Below are 22,885 nucleotides of genomic sequence, written 5' to 3'. Positions count from 1 at the left end.
GGAGGCGTCAGCAGAAAACAGGGACACCATTGAAGAAGCAGTAAGAAAACTAAAGCAAGCCATAATAACAGCCCCAGCATTGGGATTGCCTGATTACAAAAAAGCCTTTTAACCTATTCTGCCATGAAAACAGAGGGCATTCTTTAGGGGTGCTCACCCAGAAATACGGACCAAAACAGAGACCAGTGGCATACTATTCAGCCCAGCTGGATCCAATAATCAGAGGAGCACCATCCTGTGTCCGAGCAATGGCAGCAGCAGCAGCAATACTGAAGGAAAAGGTGACAGACATCATTGTGCTTGATCATCCACTGTGTATACAAGTACCGCACGCTGTAACAGAAATACTAAGTCAAGAAAATAGCAAGCATCTTTCTGCAGCCAGACTTACCAAATATGAAGTGATTGCCTAGCCCTCATGGAATTAGAGACTTTACCTCTTCCTAATGTCCAAAATACACCACTGGACAATCCAGACATGAACCTGTTCGTCGATGGATCAAGATATTATGATAATGGATCCCCAAGGACAGGATATGCAGTAACAACTGAAACTTAAGTCATAGACTCTGGACCATTGCTACCAGGAATGACAGCACAAGAAGCAGAACTCATAGCAATGACCAGAGCCTGCATACATGCTGAAAACATGACAGCTAACATCTAGTCCCAGGATTACGCTGTTATTTGGAAAAGTAGGGACTACAAAGGTGCAAATGGAAAACCCATCAAACATGCCAGTTTGATTATGGAACTCTTCAGAGCATTGGAACTACCTAAAAGAATTGGAATAATCAAGGTACAAGCACATACTAAGAACCAAACCATGGAAGTTAAAGGAAATGCATTTTCAGATGCCGAAGCCAAGAGAATTGCCTTACAATCAAAATTCAACAACAAGCGCAGCAAGGAGAAAAAGAAAAATGGACACGATTGGGGGCAGAAGAAGATGAACATGGACTTTGGAAGTCAAGAGAATTAAAGTACTGTCCACCAGCAGCTCTATTTCCACCTATGTTACAAGTAACTCATGGACAAGTACACCATTCAAAGGAAGCCATGGTGAATAGAGTACAAGAGCATTGGATAGCTCCAGGCTTCAATAAAGCTGCAACAAACTTTGTAGCAGGATGCTGGATCTGTGGAATCAGCAATCCAGGACAAAGAACCAAGACACCTCTAGGAACTATACCCAAAGCCTCTTACCCATTTGAAAGACTACAAATTGACTATATACAGTGGCCACGAAGCGGTCCATATGAATATGTACTAGTAGCAACGGACATGTTTAGTCGCTGGGCCAAAGCCTGGCCAGTAAGCAAAGCCATAGCAAAAACCACTGCAAAGAAACTGATAGCAGAAGTAGTATGTAGATTTGGGATACCTGAGGTTATAGAATCAGATAGAGGTACACATTTCACAGGAGAAGTCATGCAGCATATAATGAAAGATTTAGGGGTACTGCAGGCCTTCCATGTGCCTTACCGCCCCCAGGCGAGTGGGAGGGGGGACATCTGAACTTTGACCTTAAGCTAAAACTACAGAAAATGACAGAAACCAAAAGAACTTGGCCGGAATGCCTACCTATAGTCTTGTTTAATATTAGGACCACACCCATGAAACCTAGTAAACTGACTCCATATGAAATATTGTTTGGGTCAGCTCTAAGAACAGGTTGTTATTATCCACAACAGTTACAACATAATCATGGTGATTTAACAGGTTATGTACAGGAGGTCTGTAAAACATTGACTAACCTCCATTGCCGAGTGTTTTCTTCCATTCCAGACCCAGAAGGATCAGCTACGCATAAGCTAAATCCAGGAGATTGGGTCTATTTAAAGAGACATGTGAGAAAGACCTTTGAACCAAGATATGATGGTCCATATCAAGTGCTGCTAACCATGTCTACCTTAAATTAAGGTGAAAGGTCGTGATACCTGATTACATGCATCCCACTCGAAGAAGTTGACAGTGACTCTCCAGCCAGAAGAATGAAGTTGCTTATCCTTTGGTTGTTGTTAGGAGTAATCCCCAAGGTTTGGACTATAAATCCAGGGGACTGGTTTACTGAAAGGGAATAGTTCATGCTTAGTGTAGGTAGAATAGGGAGAAAAAGTGGAATCAAAAAGAGGGGAAATGATGGTGTAGGGGCTTTCTTAGTATAGCAAATATATATATTGATTCAAGCTTTTTCGCCTAAACCAAGATATTTACTCTTGCTCACAATTAGGTTCGTGTTTCCTTAAAAGCTTCACAGATATTTTATAAGCTCAAAATTATATTCAAAGCATGAATTGTTCAATGTCATAGCGCCAGATGTATCCAAGGCCAGTCAAGCATATCGCCAAAAGTTCTGAACAACGAGGAGGATTTTGACCTGTCCTGACCTCCAGAGAGGATGTTCCGGGAAAACTGATAATCGCAAAGCAATAAATATATTCTAATTGCTAATTATAATCTTGTATGACAATTGATGTGTTTCAGTTTTCAAGACATACATGGTGTATTCTGATTGGCTAAATGTATTGGCACACATGAATCCTTTGTTCTTTTACTATAAAATAAACCTTATATGGCCCCTAAGACAGATCAACTATGAACTGCTTAGGTTACACAATGATCCTGTGTCACCTTTTCATTCACTGATCTCCAACCGGTTGCAAGGGAAACAGAATTCTGACTGATTACTGAAGAGAGTTTATAGACCAGACCTGAATAGGTTAACATACCCTAACAGGATCCATTAAGGTTCAGATTTCGGCCCTGTCAATTTTCTTCCAAAAAAGAACTAGCTTCAGTCCCTGAAGTTTAGACGTTTGTAAAAGGGGTACTGCATATACAGCCTCCTTTTGTGCCTCCAGTGGCAATTTGGGATCTCAATGTAGTTTGGGTTCCAAAAGTCACATTGGTTTGAACCACTTAAATCTGTGGAGTTAAAATATCTCACATGGAAAGTGGTCATGCTGTTGGCCCTGGCCTGGGCCAGGCGCGTGTCAGAATTGGCGGCTTTATCCTGTAAAAGCCCTTATCTGATTTTCCATTCGGACAGGGCGGAATGGAGGACTCGTCCTCAGTTTCTCCCTAAGGTGGTTCCAGCGTTTTCACCTGAACCAACCTATTGTGGTGCCTGCGGCTACTAGGGACTTGGAGGAATCCAAGTTGCTGGATGTTGTCAGGGCCCTGACAATATGTTTCCAGGACGGCTGGAGTCAGGAAATCTGACTCGCTGTTTATCCTGTATGCACCCAACAAGCTGGGTGCTCCTGCTTCTAAGCAGACTATTGCTCGTTGGATTTGTAGTACAATTCAGCTTGCACATTCTGTGGCAGGCCTGCCACAGCTAAAATCTGTAAAAGCCCGTTCCACAAGGAAAGTGGGCTCATCTTGGGCGGCTGCCCGAGGGGTCTCGGCTTTACAACTTTGCCGAGCAGCTACTTGGTCAGGGGCAAACACGTTTGCTAAATTCTACAAATTAGATACCCTGGCTGGCTCCCGTTTGGGAGCTTTGGTATAATCCCCATGGTTCTTACGGAGTCCCCAGCATCCACTTAGGACGTTAGAGAAAATAAGAATTTACTTACCGATAATTCTATTTCTCGTAGTCCGTAGTGGATGCTGGGCGCCCATCCCAAGTGCGGATTGTCTGCAATACTTGTACATAGTTATTGTTACAAAAATCGGGTTATTATTGTTGGGAGCCATCTTTTCAGAGGCTCCTCTGTTATCATACTGTTAACTGGGTTCAGATCACAAGTTATACGGTGTGATTGGTGTGGCTGGTATGAGTCTTACCCGGGATTCAAAATCCTTCCTTATTGTGTACGCTCGTCCGGGCACAGTATCCTAACTGAGGCTTGGAGGAGGGTCATAGGGGGAGGAGCCAGTGCACACCAGTTAGTCCTAAAGCTTTTCTTAGATGTGCCCAGTCTCCTGCGGAGCCGCTATTCCCCATGGTCCTTACGGAGTCCCCAGCATCCACTACGGACTACGAGAAATAGAATTATCGGTAAGTAAATTCTTATTTTCTACCGTAAAGAACCACTAAGCCTAATACAGTACATAGTGTAAGTTGTTTTAGTGATAACATTCACAGTATGTATAATATGTCATACTTGCCTTCTACAGTACCAGAATATCCTTGAGACTCCCTGCTGGGAAATGACATGGACAATTGTCAAACAAAAGCTTTATTATTTCTGCATGTCATACCTCCCAACTTTTACCCTACCTGAAGAGGGACACACGCGCTGCGAAGCCGTGCGCGCTCCTGAAAAGGAGGTGTGGTCTATGGAAAAGGGGCGTGGCTTCACGGGAGGACCCGCAATCGCGAGCCACGCCCCCATTTTCGTCACTGAGGGGGCATGCCCAGCGCTCTGAGCCGCTGGCATGCCTCCTCTCCCTCTGTCTGCACTGAATAGACGCTGTGCGCATGCGCACAGCGTCTATTCACCGCTGCTCTGCTAAGCAGAGCAGCGAGAGACGGAGCCTCCCAACTGCCCCCCCCACCGCGGGACACTGCGGCCCGCGGGTGGGACAGCGGGACAGTCCCCAAAAAACGGGACTGTCCCGCGAAAATCGGAACAGTTGGGAGGTATGGCATGTGTTGGTACGCTCTATCAGTTCACTTGTCTGCCACCATACTACCACTACTGAAATGGCCTAATTACAATTATTATTTCAACTAAAGTGTGCCGGACCATTTTTGCTGGTTTTGGTTCTAATTTGTTGTCCGGTTTTTGGATTTCATCCCTGTCTTGTTTTGGTTTTTTATTTTTTGCAAAAATGTATGAAAAAAATAAAATCACATAGTTTGGGCCTTTTTTTTTGTTCCTACAGTATTATTAACCTCAATAACATTAATTTCCAGTCATGTCCAGTCAACCTCACAGCTCACAATATTGGTTTCATCGGCTTTAGGCCAAAGGCTGCAGCAAGCTGGCTGATTACTAAGCAACAGAGGAGCGGCATAAACTCACGGCAGTTTATAGCACATCTAAGAAACTTGGCAACACAGCAGTGGCAGAACACAGCCACTAGTATTGAGTCTGGACACAGCACAGCCGCTTGAAGCAGCAGAGTACAGCGAAGCATACCTTTAGTGCGCCTTGTACACAGAAAATCCACTTGTATAAGGCTAGAGTCTGGACACAACCACTTGAATCAGAGTACTGCACAGCATACAGCACAAGCTGAGACAGAGTGAATTTGTGGAGAAATACTGCTGTGGGTCCCTTAAATGGAATCCAAAACCCTTGAATACAACACCGGGAGGATGACAGCAGCAGAAAGAAAGAAGTAATAATGCCACCGTATAGGTCATTGGTGCGGCCTCATCTAGAATACTGTGTCCAGTTCTGGAGACCACATCTTCAGAAGGATATAAATACATTCGAGAGTGTACAAAGAAGGGCAACAAAAATGGAGCATGGCCTACATCAAAGAACTTACCCGGAAAGGCTAAAAGATCTTAATATGTATAGGGGGTAATTCAGAGTTGATCGCAGCAGCAAATTTGTTAGCAGTTGGGCAAAAACCATGTGCAGTGCAGGTGGGGCAGATATAACATGTGCAGAGAGAGAGTTAGATTTGGGTGTGGTGTGTTCAAACTGAAATCTAAATTGCAGTGTAAAAATAACGCAGCCAGTATTTATCCTGCACATAAACAATATAACTAGAGATGAGTGGGTTTGATTCTCAGATAACCGAACCCCCCCCCCCCCCCGAACTCCACGTGGTTTACACGGGTCCGAGGCAGCCTCGGTTCTTCCCGCCTGACTCAAAAAACCCGAACGAGGCAAAACGTCATCATCCCGCTGTCGGATTCTCGCAAGATTCGGATTCCATATAAAGAGCCGCGCGTCGCCGCCATTTTCACTCGTGCATTATCGAGAGGACGTGGCTACGTTCTCTGAGTGGAAAGCTCAATATCAGTGCTCAGTATTTGTGCTCAGTATCAGTGCTGCATTGTGGTGACCAGTATACCACAGTACAATAGTCCAGTGCTGCATCTCGCTGCCCAGTGTCAGTTTTAGTATCCTCATCAGTGCTCAGTAAAATCAGTGCTCAGTATAATCAATGATCAGTATAATCAGTGCGCTGTTAGTCGTGCGCCCGTTATCCGCCATTAGTGCAGTGGGATTAGACAATTGATGAAGTTATTGTGTCCCCGGTACCAAATCCCATCTAGATTCCACTTCACTAGGCAGGCGATAGCGAGATTTTGCCAAATAATTCCAGTGATTTGGACGTAGCATTACAGTGATTTTAACAATTAATATCAGTGATTTATAATTATTAATTACTGTGATCTTGCCAAATAATCCAGTGATTTGGACATATAATTCCAGTTGGAATTGTCTGTGTCGCTTGGCTTAGTCATACAGCTACCTCATTGCACCTCTTCGACATCTTTGCATGAGGTGCTGTTTGGGGCCAGTTTTTGAAAAGTGCCATCCTGTGTGACACTGCCGTATGAGTCCAGGGGTACTGCTGTATTAGTCCTGGGGTACTGCCGTATAAGTCCACCAATTGCAGATTTTTTTTTAAAGTGACTGGAGCGTTCTGGAGATGCGGTCAGTGGACCGAACAATTGCGGCCCACTCTTGACATTCAGCCACTGCGTGAGACTACTAGATGGGCCAGGTGGTTGTGTCGCTTAGCTTAGGCCTAGAGCAACCTCAGTGCACCTTTTTTTCGTCTTTGCATCATGTGCTGTTAGGGGCCTTTTTTTTTTTATATCTGCCCTCCTGTCTGCCACTGCAGTGCCATGCCTAGATGGGCCAGGTGTTTGTGCTGACCACTTGGGTCGCTTAGCTTAGTCATCCAGTGACCTCGGTGCAACCTTTTGGCCTAAAAACAATATTGTGAGGTGTTCAGAATAGACTGGAAATGAGTGGAAATTCTGGTTATTGAGGTTAATAATACTATAGGATCAAAATTACCCCAAAATTCTATGATTTAGGCTGTTTTTGAGGGTTTAAACAAAAACCCTGAATCCAAAACGCACCCGAATCCGACAAAAATTCTTAAGGGAGGTTTTGCCAAAATGCGTCCGAATCCAAAACACGACCGCGGAACCAAAACCAAAACACAAAACACGAAAAATGCCACTGCACATCTCTAAATATAACCCACCCAAAATCTAACTCTCTGCAAACATTATACCTGTCCCACCTGCAGTGCGTGCACATGGTTTTTCCCAAATGCTAACAAATTTGCTGCTGCGATCAACTCTGAATTACCCCTTCAGTTTGGAGGAGAGAAGGGAAAGGGGAGACATGATAGAAACTTACAAATATACCAAGGGTTTTAACAAAGTCCAGGAGGCAAACATTCTTCAAAGGAAGAGAAGTATTAGAACTCAAGGACATACACTGAAAATGGAGGGAGAAAGGTTTAGGGGAAATGTAAGGAACAATTACTTAACAGAAAGGGTAGTGGATAAGTGGAATAGCCTCCCAGCAGTGGTTGTAGAAGCTAAGACGGTAGAGCAATTTAAACACGCATGGGATAGGCATATGAATGTCCTTACAAATAAATAAGGTTAAAAAAGGGCTGAGATTACCTAGAGGATGAAAAAAGGGGCAGACTAGATGGGCCGAGTGGTTCTTATCTGCCGTCACATTCTATGTTTCTATAATGTTTTGCCTCAATCTGGAATCCAAGTCTGGTGGGAATATCCAAGACATGGCTCAGGAAGACTCAGATCCCGAAAGTTTGGAGCGGCTCAGATTCCAGGTAATCTGAACTGCTCATCTATTGTAGGTAAACTGCTAAATTTCATATGCTAGGGAGTATAATAAAATTGAGGCCACTCCTCCTGCAGGGTAAGGCAGGCACAACATTTTCCTGAGAGTCGCAGTGCAGTGAAGGACGGAATGAGTTTATCCCCTTTATAAATGAATTTGTACCTATTGACAGAATGCAAGTTGGAGGACGTTTGCTGGAGACAAGCCTACACCACACTACACTGTGTGAGCGCAGCCTATATGGAACAATACAGCATCCTTTCCACTGCAAAACACAGCGCCATTCCCTATCTCCCCGCATAAACTTGCTCAGTGTACAATCTGATACCAGCTAATATAAACCTTTCCAGATTACAAAAAACACCTTGAAAATAAAATCTGTTTTTTTTCCAGATACTTGCTCCAAGCCTCCGGTACCTGCAGGCAATTCTTATCCTAACGACCACAATGAATTTCAAAATTTCCACCAGCAGTTGGTTGAGTATGAAATGTATGAGCTGAGGAGGGTTTACAAGTATTTCTGGAATGACCTAATCTACATTGTGGAATGTTTGGACACTCACAGCCTCCTGAGGGATCTAAAGTCACGGACTCCACTTAATCTAGAGGTAAGTACCCATTAACAGTGATGCTGGCTAAGCAACCGCAATTTTGTTGGGCACTACAAACATGTTTGGCCAAATGTATAGACACTGTACCATGTGTAGAAAACCTAAGAATAAGAGCAGTAGTGGCAATACATCAAGAAGTCCTGTCCAATGTGTGTTCAACCCTCTTCAATCTTCTGGCATCATGAGTGGCTATGAAAACTCCATCAAGTCAAGATATTCATGTTGGTTGAGAGGGCTTGTGCAGTCCTCTTGGTCCCATTCTCATAGTATTGTGGGCATGTCCTATCTTAATGGAGGATGGAAAAAGAAGAATGCACTGTAAGCTGCACCAGTGCAGAAGGTGCAATGGTTTGGAGGTCATGCATGCGCAGTGAGCACATCTCTGACCCAATGTGCCTTCTGCACATGCTTACCATTGTGTCACTGCCGCTAGTGGAACTACAAGTCCTACTGAATATATACAAATGTGTCCTCCTCATACATCTAGCTCAATATGCCACGCAGCACAAGATGCCTGGCGTGAGTGAGCCGCCAGGTCCCGTTCAACTCAGCTAGTGTGGCATCTTAGTAGCAATGAAAAGCAATGCAACTAGGATGCACAAGGAGACTGCTGATTAATTTGATATGAAACTTGTATATTGGCCCTCATTCCGAATTGTTCGCTCGCTAGCTGCTTTTAGCAGCATTGCACACGCTAGGCCGCCGCCCTCTGGGAGTATATTTTAGCTTAGCAGAATTGCCAACGAAAGATTAGCAGAATTGCGAATAGAAAATTCTTAGCAGTTTCTGAGTAGCTCGAGACTAAGTCCTACACTGCGATCAGCTCAGCCCATTTCGTTCCTGGTTTGATGTCACAAACACGCCCTGCGTTCGGCCAGACACTCCCGCGTTTTATCCTGGCACGCCTGCGTTTTTCCGCACACTCCCAGAAAACGGTCAGTTTCTTCCCAGAAACACCCACTTCCTGTCAATAACACTACGATCACTTCAACGATGAAAAATCTTCGTTCGGCCGTGAGTAAATCTACTAAGTTTTGTGCATTTTTGCCTTAATCACTCCGTTGCGAAAATCGGCAACGAGCGAACAACTCGGAATGACCCCCATTGTGTGTGACTGAGTCTGTATATGTTTCAGCAATGTTAGCTTTGTAGCATTCTATTAATATTAATAGTTTATTATGTTAAATAAACTCTGGATCCTCTGCAGTTTAGGATATAGACAAAAGTTGGAGTGCGACCTCATCTCTGACAACTTCAACTAAGAGACCTCACCTGTATTTTGCCTTTATAAATCCTCAGTCCTACCGAGCTTTGCTCAAGCAATGTTTGCATTTCTGCTGCTCTGTTGGTGATATTAGGTCTTGTTATGTTTGCCTGTTCCTCCGTCACAACCCTACCTTCTCCAAACAACTGAATAAAGCCCTCACAGTTCCACCTTCTTCAAATTATCAACTTTGCCTTCATCCCATCCAACACAATTCTTCCTTATCTAAACCCTTTGACTTTAGCTATGTCCCACACAACCCGTTCTCTCAGGAGAAAGTGACTTGGCCAGACATGGTGTGTCTATGATAATTACTCTAGAAAACAAATTACACCATTGTAGTTTGTAGGTGACTGGGAAACTTATTTAGATAATATTCATGAGATACTGTACTTTTATGTTCACATTTATTATTTGTGTTCTAGAGCTACCCAAAAATTAAAGAAGACCTTGGCGTCACCAGATTTTCTACACAGTTGGTACATGACATTTTCAAGGAAGGAAGAGATACTGTTCTAGGATTTTGGGAAAGCCTTCATGCAGTACAAAGGGATCACCCACATCCTAATTGGATTGAGATTTTGAGTGAATTAATCAATACAGGTAGAATAGAAAAACAAATTATCCTAATTTGGAATAATATATAAGATTATGTCGTTGTTATAAGTAGTCTAAATCAGAGTTTCCCAAACTCCGCCATTACAGTCCAGCTTTTAAGAATATCCATGCTTGAGTCCACATGGTTAAATCAAATTGACTGAGATACTAATTAAGTCACCTATGCTCAAGAATGAATATCCTTAAAACCTGGACTGTAATGGAGGAGTTTGGGAAACTCTGGGCTAAGGGATAATTTAGATGGATTTACAATGAAACTGGGAGTAACTGAGCTTTGAATTGAGGGGTGGGGTGGGGGGGGGGGGGGGGGTTACACAGGGAAAAATTCTGCCAAACATTTAGGGCCGCCTAGAATCCGATAAGAGACTATATAAAGACTTTGGGGAAAGAGACAAAGGTTATGCCATAAAACTAAACTATGCAACCGGTAAGGAAATCAATGTCATGCTGGTCATAGATCATGAATAACCTTATCTGCATCACTTATGCTACTTATATGAATTCATTGTTAATAAAAAGTTCACATTGTCTATAAGCTTTTTTTCTTCTTTAGCGCTTTCCCACACCCCGCAGGACATCCCCATGACCTTTATCATGTAACACCTCTAGCTGCTTCCTCCAGGTCCAGGTCCTGGTTTCTAGTCTGGAATAGCTAAATGGGCTCTCCCATGGATGGTGCTAGGAGACTTAAGGGATCTTCGATAACCCTAATGGTCTCTTGTGGGTAAATAAAAATGAATGTATAAAAAAGTGACAAAAGAAGTAAAACAAGATAAAACAACAACATGTACCAAGGGGACATCCTGAATTCCATATCGGCCCTTTATAAAGGCTCCACAGCAAAAATCTTTAGCAATGGTTTCCTTTCTTCCCCTTTTCCACTTACTAATGGCACCAGGCTCCCCCTTAATGTTTGTTTTGGCAATTGAGCCACTGGCTTAGACATTCCGCTTGTTCCATGACTTCCCAGGACTTGTGGTTCATGACACATCCTACAAACTATGCCTCTATGCGGATGATGTTTTTATTTGTGACTGGCCTTAATACCTTATTTTATGCTCTACAGACTATTTTGGATTGCTGTAGAGCAGCTTCATATTGTAAATTTAACACCACCAAATCGTTGTCAAGGTTTTTGATGTTAACTGTACCCCCTTACTTACCCATTTGTTGACTTTAGCTACAGCCTGGATGACCCACAAAGTCTCATGGTTAGGCTGTTTAGCGGCATTTAAAATGATGCTACTACCCAAGTTAATGTACTTGTTTTGTGCTATTCCCTATGCTGTATCTCGTCAGCTCTTGGTCTCTATTAAAAAAATTATGCTTTCTTATGTGTGGAAGCGGAGGGCTCCTTGCATTGTGATCACGTGTATGGTTCACTCTTTCTGATTTAGCTTGATACCATGAGGCAGCATTGCTCTCCCAAATGAGTAATTTGTTTATTATCCCCCCCCACTTCAAGCCATGGAATGACCTGGAGAGTGCCTTCACTTCTGGCTTTCCTACATTTTGTTTCTGAGCTCCCTACCTGAAGTGTGTCTTTTAAAGCCCTTGATATGATGCTCCCACACCTCCATGTCTCTTATTGGCTTTGTCTGGGCATTACAACTTTAGTGGACTTTTACTCCTTGTCCTCCATTTTCCATTTCCCATATTTGTGTTAAATTCGGGTTACGGCTAATGCTACGCCTACTGTTTTTCACACAACCCCACCTCAGTTTTTCAGATTGTCTTCTACTGTTTCTCATGAAGCCATATCCTACTGGTATCACCTCATCTCATCATCTTAAATCCCCTATTCAATTACATTGGGAAATGTGTCCAATGAATCCAACGTACTTTTACCCTCAAACAGTGGGAATCCATCCACCTTTCCTCCTTTTCCCTATTGAAGTGCACATTAAGCTCTTGCATATACTTTACCTGACCCCTACTAAACTCCATAGGCTATGGCCCACATGTTCTAAACTCTGCTGGTAACTCTGCCACATTTAGGATGCAATTATGCAATTTTTGGGGATTGTCCTGTGTTGTGCCCTTTCTGGATGGAGGCATTTAAACTCATAAAGATGTGTTGGGAATTACCCTCACTTCTGAGCTTGCCCTAGCCCTTCTGCATTGGTACCCCCTATTAGTCCCCAAGTCTGATCACTACATCCTCAGCCATATTCTCATATTGGCCAAAGCCACCATTGCACAGCTTTGGAAGTCCTCCTCCTCTGCCCCCATTTTGATGAAGTAATCACCAATTTCACTATGAGATGGAGACCCGAAAGGTTCTACACCCTAAGGCCGCCTCCTCTACCTTTGTGAAATAGTTTCCCTAGCACCTGTTCATAACCGAGGGTGGCGGTTCTCCCCCTAAGTCTATGGAAGCAAACTGTTCCTCTCCTGAGTTTGACCTGAATAAATGCCCTGCCTCTGAACCTGATATTTAAACTCCTGCAGTCCACCACCTCTTGCCTATATGTACATTTCCTCTCTGTACTACTCCACTAGTGGGCCTGCCTTGCCTTCTCATTTGCTTATTTTTATTATTGTCACACTGTATACTGATATTTTATGCCATAAATATCTTTGAGTGTCTTGTATTACCATGGTCTACCCAATTTCTAAGGTCTGCCCAATTTTTGTCATGCGCAGCAAAAGCCCCCCTCTTAAGGCCCCGCAGCAAATGATGGGACAGGTGTTAGCTGAAGAGTATGGAGGACCTGTTGGGAAGGGACTGGGAGTATGTATACAGCCAATGCAGGGGGCAGATCAGTGGGTTGACCAATATATATATATATAATATTATAGAAACATTTAACAATAAGTCATAATCCCAACTGCATTGCCGGCAATAGGGAACCATCAAAAACCTTTCTGACTGCAGCGCAGAATTCCAGGCTTTGGTGAGTCCATGCTTGGTGGATGTGCCATGCACAAAACTTAACTGCCTGTAGCTAGCAGAGGTAGACAGCAAGCAATAGAGTAGAGGACACAGATGAGAAGGAGGATGTCGTTGGACCTCACCGTAAGGTGAATCTTGTGAAATGCCGGCAACATATTCATTAGCGTCACTGTGATACTAAATAAAACACGCCACCGATATTAAGTATTGGAATTTAATAAAGCCTTTAATGTCAAAGAAATTCCAAGTATGTCCTGAAGAAAGTATATGAGATTTGCTAGGAAATATTACAAAGCACTTTCCATCCAAGACGACTCAGCGCAAATCCTTAAATATGGCCCTGGTCACTGGTTTGTAAAACACCTCTGGCCTTGTTGAGGATAATTAATTTTTTTATTTTTAGGTGATACGCTGGTGCAGCAGATCCTGCTGGATAAAAACGGGCACAACTTGCCCCCAGAGGTGAAAGGTAAATAACCTAATTATTAAACATAGCAAAGACCTCATATTAGAAAAATCTGCATACATATCCGGGGTGCGGTTCAATAGATCTATAGTAAAAAGATAAACAGTCAGCAGGTCAACACCAAATGGTCCACAGGGTCAAAGGGTGAACACGAAAATAGTCATTACATTTTGTTTTGTTATTTTGTATGTTTCACCATATATTCACTCACCATGCTTCGTGCAAGGGGCCCACTGCGCTTGGCACAGGATACTTATTCCCTCTCGTAGGTCATGCTGCTCCCAATATCGTTGCTCTTCGTTCCTAATCCATAGAGTTGAAAAGTGAAATGAAGATCGCCTGCTGTATTAAATGGCATCGTGCACAACCGGCCATCATGGTGATGTCTGTGAGCACACGGCAGAGAGTAGAATATTTCCTTTAATGTTTTTAGCTTTTGGATGTGTTTGAAACACTTTCTGCTTCCCAGATGAATGTACCAATTCAAATAAAATAAAGATACTGTAATGTAAGAGACAAGGGTGGTCATTCAGAGTTGTTCGCTCGCTAGCAGTTTTTAGCAGCCGTGCAAACGCTAAGCCGCCGCCCTCTGGGAGTGTATGTTAGCTTAACAGAAGTGCAAACGAAGGCATCGCAGAGCAGCTACAAAAAAAATAGTGCAGTTTCAGAGCAGCTCCAGACCTACTCAGCGCTTGCGATCACTTCAGACTGTTCAGTTCCTGTTTTGATGTCATGAACACGCCCCGGCGTTCTCCCAGCCACGCCTGCGTTTTTTCGAACACTCCCCAAAAACGGTCAGTTGACACCCAGAAACGCCCACTACATGTCAATCACTCTTCGGCGAGCAGTGCGACTGAAAAGCTTCGATAGACCTTGTGTAAAACTGCGTCGGCCGTTGTGAAAGTACGTCGCGCATGCGCATTGTGCCGCATACGTATGCGCAGAAGTGCCGCTTTTTTGCCTGATCGCTGCGCAGTGACCGAAAACAGCTAGCGAACAACTCGGAATGACCACCAATATCTTAATAACCAGAAAACTACAGAATGTAAGCAATTAGCATATTTCTATATAAATATATAAAATGTTTAGCAACTATTTAACAAAGACAACGGGGCTGTTAATGAGTCGGATGGATCTCTGCGCACGGGCGCAAATGGTGGGTCTTTTCATACAGGGCGTGCGCAGTTGTGAATTAATACATATTTGCTTATGTCAATCCTATTCTGAGATGGTCTTTACATGAAATTGGGTTTTTGGGGAGGGGACTGGGCATCAAGGGAGTGACATGGATGTGTATCAAAAGATACATGTGTATGGGGAAGGGAAGCCTGTTCCTGGCTTCCTTTGAACTACTGTACATATTATAGGCATTACTGAAACTTGGTGGGATGAATCTCATGATTGGACAGTCAATCTAGAGGGCTATACACTGTTTAGGAGAGACAGACTAAATAAAAAGGGTGGAGGGGTGTGTCTGTACGTAAAGCCGTTTTTAAAACCTAATATATGGGAAGATATTCAGGAGGGGACTGTAGACACTGTTGAGACATTATGGGTAGAAATTGCATGCGGGGAAAAAGGAACAAAAAAGTTAGTATTGGGTGTATGCTATAGGCCGCCTGGTATCAACGCATCTGATGATGAATTGTTACTAAAGCAAATTGAAAAAGCAGCAGGAGTAGGAGACATACGGTAGTAGTGATGGGAGATTGGACAATTGTCTTTTTTCAACCTCAGATACTATGTTACTATGTTACTATGTTACATCCACTTTGTATGCAACTCAGAATCCGCCCCATGATGCATATTCTATTTAAAAAATAACATTTTTAAATTTAATTTCTCTATCGTCCTAGTGGATGCTGGGGTTCCTGAAAGGACCATGGGGAATAGCGGCTCCGCAGGAGACAGGGCACAAAAAGTAAAGCTTTAGGATCAGGTGGTGTGCACTGGCTCCTCCCCCTATGACCCTCCTCCAAGCCTCAGTTAGATTTTTGTGCCCGGCCGAGAAGGGTGCAATCTAGGTGGCTCTCCTAAAGAGCTGCTTAGAAAAGTTTAGCTTAGGTTTTTTATTTTACAGTGAGTCCTGCTGGCAACAGGATCACTGCAACGAGGGACTTAGGGGAGAAGAAGTGAACTCACCTGCGTGCAGGATGGATTGGCTTCTTTGGCTACTGGACATTAGCTCCAGAGGGACGATCACAGGTACAGCCTGGATGGTCACCGGAGCCTCGCCGCCGGCCCCCTTGCAGATGCTGAAACGAGAAGAGGTCCAGAATCGGCGGCAGAAGACTCCTCAGTCTTCTTAAGGTAGCGCACAGCACTGCAGCTGTGCGCCATTTTCCTCTCAGCACACTTCACACGGCAGTCACTGAGGGTGCAGGGCGCTGGGAGGGGGGCGCCCTGGGAGGCAAATGAAAACCTTTTTTGGCTAAAAATACCTCACATATAGCCTCCGGGGGCTATATGGAGATATTTAACCCCTGCCAGAATCCGTTAAGAGCGGGAGACGAGGCCGCCGAAAAAGGGGCGGGGCCTATCTCCTCAGCACACAGCGCCATTTTCCCTCACAGAAAGGCTGGAGGGAAGGCTCCCAGGCTCTCCCCTGCACTGCACTACAGAAACAGGGTTAAAACAGAGAGGGGGGGCACTAATTTGGCGTTAGAAATATATAAAAAAGATGCTATAAGGGAAAACACTTATATAAGGTTGTCCCTATATAATTATAGCGTTTTTGGTGTGTGCTGGCAAACTCTCCCTCTGTCTCTCCAAAGGGCTAGTAGGTCCTGTCCTCTATCAGAGCATTCCCTGTGTGTGTGCTGTGTGTCGGTACGTGTGTGTCGACATGTATGAGGACGATGTTGGTGAGGAGGCGGAGCAATTGCCTGTAATGGTGATGTCACTCTCTAGGGAGTCGACACCGGAATGGATGGCTTATTTAGGGAATTACGTGATAATGTCAACACGCGCCAAGGTCGGTTGACGACATGAGACGGCCGACAAACAATTAGTACCGGTCCAGACGTCTCAAAAACACCGTCAGGGGTTTTAAAACGCCCGTTTACTTTAGTCGGTCGACACAGACACAGACAGGGACACTGAATCCAGTGTCGACGGTGAATAAACAAACGTATTCCTTATTAGGGCCACACGTTAAGGGCAATGAAGGAGGTGTTACATATTTCTGATACTACAAGTACCAGAAAAGAGGGTATTATGTGGGATGTGAAAAAACTACCGTAGTTTTTCCTGAATCAGATAAATTAAATGAAGTGTGTGATGATGCGTGGGTTCCCCCCGATAGAAAATATGGGCGGTATACCCTTTCCCGCCAGAAGTTAGGGCGCGTTGGGAAACACCCCTTAGGGTGGATAAGGCGCTCACACGCTTATCAGAACAAGTGGCGGTACCGTCTATAGATAGGGCCGTCCTCAAGGAGCCAGCTGACAGGAGGCTGGAAAAATATCATAAAAAGTATATACACACATACTGGTGTTATACTGCGACCAGCGATCGCCTCAGCCTGGATGTGCAGAGCTGGGGTGGCTTGGTCGGATTCCCTGACTAAAAATATTGATACCCTTGACAGGGACAGTATTTTATTGACTATAGAGCATTTAAAGGATGTATTTCTATATATGCGAGATGCACAGAGGGATATTTGCACTCTGGCATCAAGAGTAAGTGCGATGTCCATATCTGCCAGAAGATGTTTATGGACACGACAGTGGTCAGGTGATGCAGATTCCAAACGGCACAAAGGTGTATTGCCGTATAAAGGAAGAGGAGTTATTTGGGGTCGGTCCATCGGACCTGGTGGCCACGGCAACTGCTGGAAAATCCACCGTTTTTACCCTAAGTCACATCTCTGCAGAAAAAGACACCGTCTTTTCAGCTTCAGTCCTTTCGTCCCTATAAGAGTCATATCTGCCCAGGGATAGAGGAAAGGGAAGAAGACTGCAGCAGGCAGCCCATTCCCAGGAACAGAAGCGTTCCACCGCTTCTGACAAGCTCTCAGCATGACGCTGAGACCGTACAGGACCCCTGGATCCTACAAGTAGTATCCCAGGGGTACAGTTTGGAATGTCGAGACGTTTCCCCTGCGCAGGCTCCTGAAGTCTGCTTTACCAAGGTCTCCCTCCGACAAGGAGGCAGTATGGGAAAAAATTCACGAGCTGTATTCCCAGCAGGTGATAATTAAATTACCCCTCCTACAACAAGAAAAGGGGTATTATTCCACACTATATTGTGGTACTGAAGCCAGAAGGCTAGGTGAGACCTATTCTAAATCTAAAAAAATTTGAACACTTACAAAGGTTCAAATCAAGATGGAGTCACTCAGAGCAGTGATAACGAACCGGGAAGAAGGGGACTATCTGGTGTCCCGAGACATCAGGGATGCTTACCTCCATGTCCCAAATTTGCTCTTATCACTAAGGGTACCTCAGGTTCGTGGTACAGAACTGTCACTATCAGTTTCAGACGCTGCCGTTTGGATTGTCTACGGCACCCCGGGTCTTTACCAAGGTAATGGCCGAAATGATGGTTCTTCTTCGAAGAAAAGGCGTCTTAATTATCCCTTACTTGGACGATCTCCTGATAAGGGCAAAGTCCAGGGAACAGTTGGAGGTCGGAGTAGCACTATCTCGGATACTGTTACAACAGCAGGGGTGGATTCTAAATATTCCAAAATCGCAGCTGATCCCGACAACAAGTCTCCTGTGCTTAGGGATGATTCTGGACACAGTCCAGAAAAAGGTGTTTCTCCCGGAAGAGAAAGCCAGGGAGTTATCCGAGCTAGTCAGGAACCTCCTAAAATCAGTGCATCATTGCACAAGGGCCATGGTAAAAAAATGGTGACTTCCTTCGAAGCAATTCCAGTCGGCAGATTTCATGCAAGAACTTTTCAGTGGGATCTGCTGGACAAATGGTCCGGATCGCATCTTCAGATGCATCAGCGGATAACCCTATATCCAAGGACAAGGGTGTCTCTCCTGTGGTGGTTACAGAGTGCTCATCTTCTAGAGGGCCGCAGATTCGGCATTCAGTTTTGGATGTTGGTGACCACGGAGGCCAGCCCGAGAGGCTGGGGAGCAGTCACACAAGGAAAAAATTTCCAGGGAGTGTGATCAAGTCTGGAGATTTTTCTCCACATAAATATAGCTAAGGGTAAAATTATAATGCTCTAAGCTTAGCAAGACCTCTGCTTCAAGGTCAGCCGGTATTGATCCAGTGGGATAAAACATCACGGCAGTCGCCCACGTAAATAGACAGGGCGGCACAAGAAGCAGGAGGGCAGTGGCAAAAACTGCAAGGACTTTTCGCTGGGCGGAAAATCATGTGATAGCACTGTCAGCAGTGTTTCATTCCGGGAATGGAAACTGGGAAGCAGACTTCCTCAGTAGGCACGACCTCCACCCGGCAGAGTGGGAACTTCATGGGGAAGTTTTCCACATAATTGTAAACCGTTGGGAATTACCAAAGGTGGACATGATGGCAACCCGTCTGAACAAAAAACGGGACAGGTATTGCGCCAGGTTAAGAGACCCTCAGGCAATAGCTGTGGACGTTCTGGTAACACCGTGGGTGTACCAGTCGGTGTATGTGTTCCATCCTCTGCTTTTCATACCTAAGGTACTGAGAATTATAAGACGTAGAGGAGTAAGAACTATACTCATGGCTCCGGATTGGCCAAGAAGGACTTGGTACCCGGAACTTCAAGAGATGCTCACAGAGGACTTATGGCCTCTGCCGCTAAGAAGGGACTTGTTTCAGCAAGTACCATGTCTGTTCCAAGACTTACCGCAGCTGCGTTTGACGGCATGGCGGTGGAACGCCGGATCCTAAGGGAAAAGGCATTCAGGAAGAGGTCATTCCTACCCTGGTCAAAGCCAGAAAGGAGGTGACCGCACAACATTATCACCACATGTGGCGAAAATATGTTGCGTGGTGAGGCCAGGAAGGCCCCACGAAGAAATTTCAACTCGGTCGATTCCTGCATTTCTTGCAAACAGGAGTGTCTATGGGCCTCAAATTGGGGTCCATTAAGGTTCAAATTTCGGCCCTGTCGATTTTTCTTCCAGAAAGAATTGGCTTCAGTTCCTGAAGTCCAGAAGTTTGTCAAGGGAGTATTGCATATACAACCCCCTTTTGTGCCTCCAGTGGCACTGTGGGATCTCAACGTAGTTCTGGGATTCCTCAAAACACATTGGTTTAAAACCAGTCAAATCTGTGGATTTGAAGCATCTCACATGAAAAGTGAACATGCTCTTGGACCTGGCCTGGACCAGGCGAGTGTCAAATTGGTGGTTTTTTCTCAAAAAAGCCCATATCTGTTTGTCCATTCGGACAGGGCAGAGCTGCGGACTCGTCCCCAGTTCTCTCCCTAAGGTGGTGTCAGTGTTTCACCTGAACCAGCTTATTGGGGTGTCTTGCGCCTACTAGGGACTTGGAGGACTCCAAGTTGCTAGATGTGGTCAGGGCCCTGAAAATATAGGTTCCAGGACGGCTGGAGTCAGGAAAACTGACTTGCTGTTATCCTGTATGCACCCAACAAACTGGGTGCTCTTGCTTTTAAGCAGACTTTTGCTAGTTGGATGTGTAATACAATTCAGCTTGCACATTCTGTGGCTGGCCTGCCACAGCCAAAATATGTAAATGCCCATTCCACAAGGAAGGTGGGCTCATCTTGGGCGGCTGCCCGAGGGGTCTCGGCTTTACAACTTTGCCGAGCGGCTATTTAGTCAGGGGCAAACACGTTTGTAAAATCCTACAAATTTGATACCCTGGCTAAGGAGGACCTGGAGTTCTCTCATTCGGTGCTGCAGAGTCATCCGCACTCTCCCGCCCGTTTGGGAGCTTTGGTATAATCCCCATGGTCCTTTCAGGAACCCCAGCATCCACTAGGACGATAGAGAAAATAAGAATTTACTTACCGATAATTCTATTTCTCGGAGTCCGTAGTGGATGCTGGGCGCCCATCCCAAGTGCGGATTATCTGCATTACTTGTACATAGTTTCAAAAATCGGGTTATTATTGTTGTGAGCCATCCTTTCAGAGGCTCCGCTGTTATCATACTGTTAACTGGGTTCAGATCACAGGATTGGTGTGGCTGGTATGAGTCTTACCCGGGATTCATAAATCCTTCCTTATTGTGTACGCTCGTCCGGGCACAGTACCTAACTGAGGCTTGGAGGAGGGTCATAGGGGGAGGAGCCAGTGCACACCACCTGATCCTAAAGCTTTACTTTTTGTGCCCTGTCTCCTGCGGAGCCGCTATTCCCCATGGTCCTTTCAGGAACCCCAGCATCCACTACGGACTCCGAGAAATAGAATTATCGGTAAGTAAATTCTTATTTTTTTTTATTAAACTTCTACAGATATTCAGGAAAGGCATAGGCAACATCTTCTGGAGAAAACTCAGAGCTACATGGAACACAAACCCCCAGGGTCTACCCAGGAACAGCAACAGTTCTACATTTCTGAACGTTACATCAAATTGATTGTTGTCTCTACCGATCATTTCAGACAGCGTCCTCAGAATGAGCTGGTGCACACTGGGCAGAAACACGAGAAATACTTAAAGAAGCAACAGAATGAGCTGAAACATATTTATGTCGATAGGTTGTTCCACTGGTGTCACGAATCAAAATGTGTGCCACATAGAGTAATGGTGAGCGGAGTACCGGGCATTGGGAAGACCACACTGATGCAGAAGTTTGTCTATGACTGGGTGCATAGAAAACTCTATCAGAGATTTGCCTTTGTCTTCTTCTTCAAATCCCGTGAGCTGAACAGACTGGAGAAGACCAGCTTGGAGGAGATGGTCCTTCAGCAATATCCATACCTTCAGAGTCAGCTTGGAAATATCTTACAGGATCCAGAAAAACTGCTCTTTATATTTGATGGCTTAGATGAAAGCATTCACCAAATGGATTTCACATCAAAGAAGGTGTGCAGCAATCCAAAACAGGTGGAAGATACAAACACAATTGTTGGTTGCTTATTGAAAGACTTTCTTCTTAAGGGTTGCTCTGTGCTAATGACCAGTCGTCCAACCAAACTAGTAGCAATTGATACTAATGTCTTCCAACGAGTAACTGAAATTATGGGCTTCTTTTTTAGGGAAAGACAGATGTACTTTGAACATTTCTTCAGAAACAAGGAACTGTCGGAGAAGGCGTTTGATTATGTCAGGGAGAATGACGCACTCTACACTTTCTGTTATATCCCATCCTACTGTTGGATCATCTGTACGGTACTATCAATGTGCTTCAAGGCCCAACCGGCAAACCATGAGCAGCTGATGTTAATATTGCCCAAAACAGTAACTCAACTCTTTGGGACTTTTGTCGCCAACATTCTGTCCAATCACAATCAGGATAAATGTGGTGCTCGCGAACTGGTGAAGTCCATTGGGTGGATGGCAGAACATGGAGTAATGAATCATCTTCTTATATTTGATAAGCGAGATTTGGGATCTTTCAGTATAGATGATTCCTCCCGTCTCTTGTCAAGTTTCATGATGGAATCTGACCAACCACCTAATATCACCTATTCCTTCTTACATCTCACCATCCAGGAGTTCCTTGCAGCATTGTTTCACTATCTTGATAATTGTCCGGAAAAGTTGAAAAAGTCTCTACAGAAAGCCCAATCTTTTGAAGACTGTCTTGGGGAAGTTTTTGTTCGTTTTCTTTGTGGTCTATCGGATGTGTCCACCAGATCCATTCTGAAACCTTACCTAGGAGAATTTACCAGTCAGTCATCCAGGGACGTCATCACCTGGCTTCAGAAACATCGCCATGAATTAGATGCTCTACTCACAAATGAACAGGACAAAAGGAAGACTCTGAATTTATTCACCTATTTCTATGAATCTAAAAATAAGGCTCTAGTATATGAAACTCTCGGACCCAACAGAAAATTAGATTTTAATCGTTTCTCCTTGACGCCTCTTGATTGCACAGTCTTGTCCTTTATTCTTGAGTCCTGCAGACATACAGAGGAGCTCGATGTTAGCAGTTGCTCAATTGCAAATGAGGGACTGGAGAGGCTTGCTCCAAATCTACACACAGTTGTAGACCTCAGGTAAAAATTGAGCTAATGTAACAAAGAAGCAAGCAGCCTACATTCTTTACACTCTGCTCACTAGAAAAAGATAGCGATCAATGGGGGTGATTACGACTTGATCGTAACTGTGCTCATTTTAGCACAGCTACGATTAGGAACACAGACATGCAGGGGGACGCCTAGCCCGCCCCGCATGTCAGTCCCTG

At 44.5% G+C, this 22,885-nt stretch overlaps 1 protein-coding gene across 4 annotated transcripts in view; it reads left to right on the top strand.

Annotated features, from left to right (window-relative positions):
• The window catches only part of LOC134969209 (NACHT, LRR and PYD domains-containing protein 3-like), a 115,863-nt gene that overhangs the window by 12,380 nt on the left and 80,598 nt on the right, over nucleotides 1–22,885 (top strand). For 3 of the 4 annotated variants that reach the window (XM_063944998.1, XM_063944999.1, XM_063944997.1), the window contains 4 exons: nucleotides 8,145–8,359; nucleotides 10,052–10,229; nucleotides 13,544–13,609; nucleotides 20,987–22,697. In XM_063944998.1, coding sequence (XP_063801068.1) covers nucleotides 8,145–8,359; nucleotides 10,052–10,229; nucleotides 13,544–13,609; nucleotides 20,987–22,697 — 2,170 coding nt within the window. Of the gene's footprint in view, nucleotides 1–4,930; nucleotides 5,299–8,144; nucleotides 8,360–10,051; nucleotides 10,230–13,543; nucleotides 13,610–20,986; nucleotides 22,698–22,885 lie in introns of those variants that run through there. The other variant, XM_063945000.1, reaches the window with a different exon arrangement.

Source organism: Pseudophryne corroboree, chromosome 11 (assembly GCF_028390025.1).
Source record: "Pseudophryne corroboree isolate aPseCor3 chromosome 11, aPseCor3.hap2, whole genome shotgun sequence".
Lineage (NCBI taxonomy): Eukaryota > Metazoa > Chordata > Amphibia > Anura > Myobatrachidae > Pseudophryne > Pseudophryne corroboree.
The sequence above is the reverse complement of the archived record's forward strand: the minus strand, read 5'-3'. Positions and strand labels throughout refer to the sequence as shown.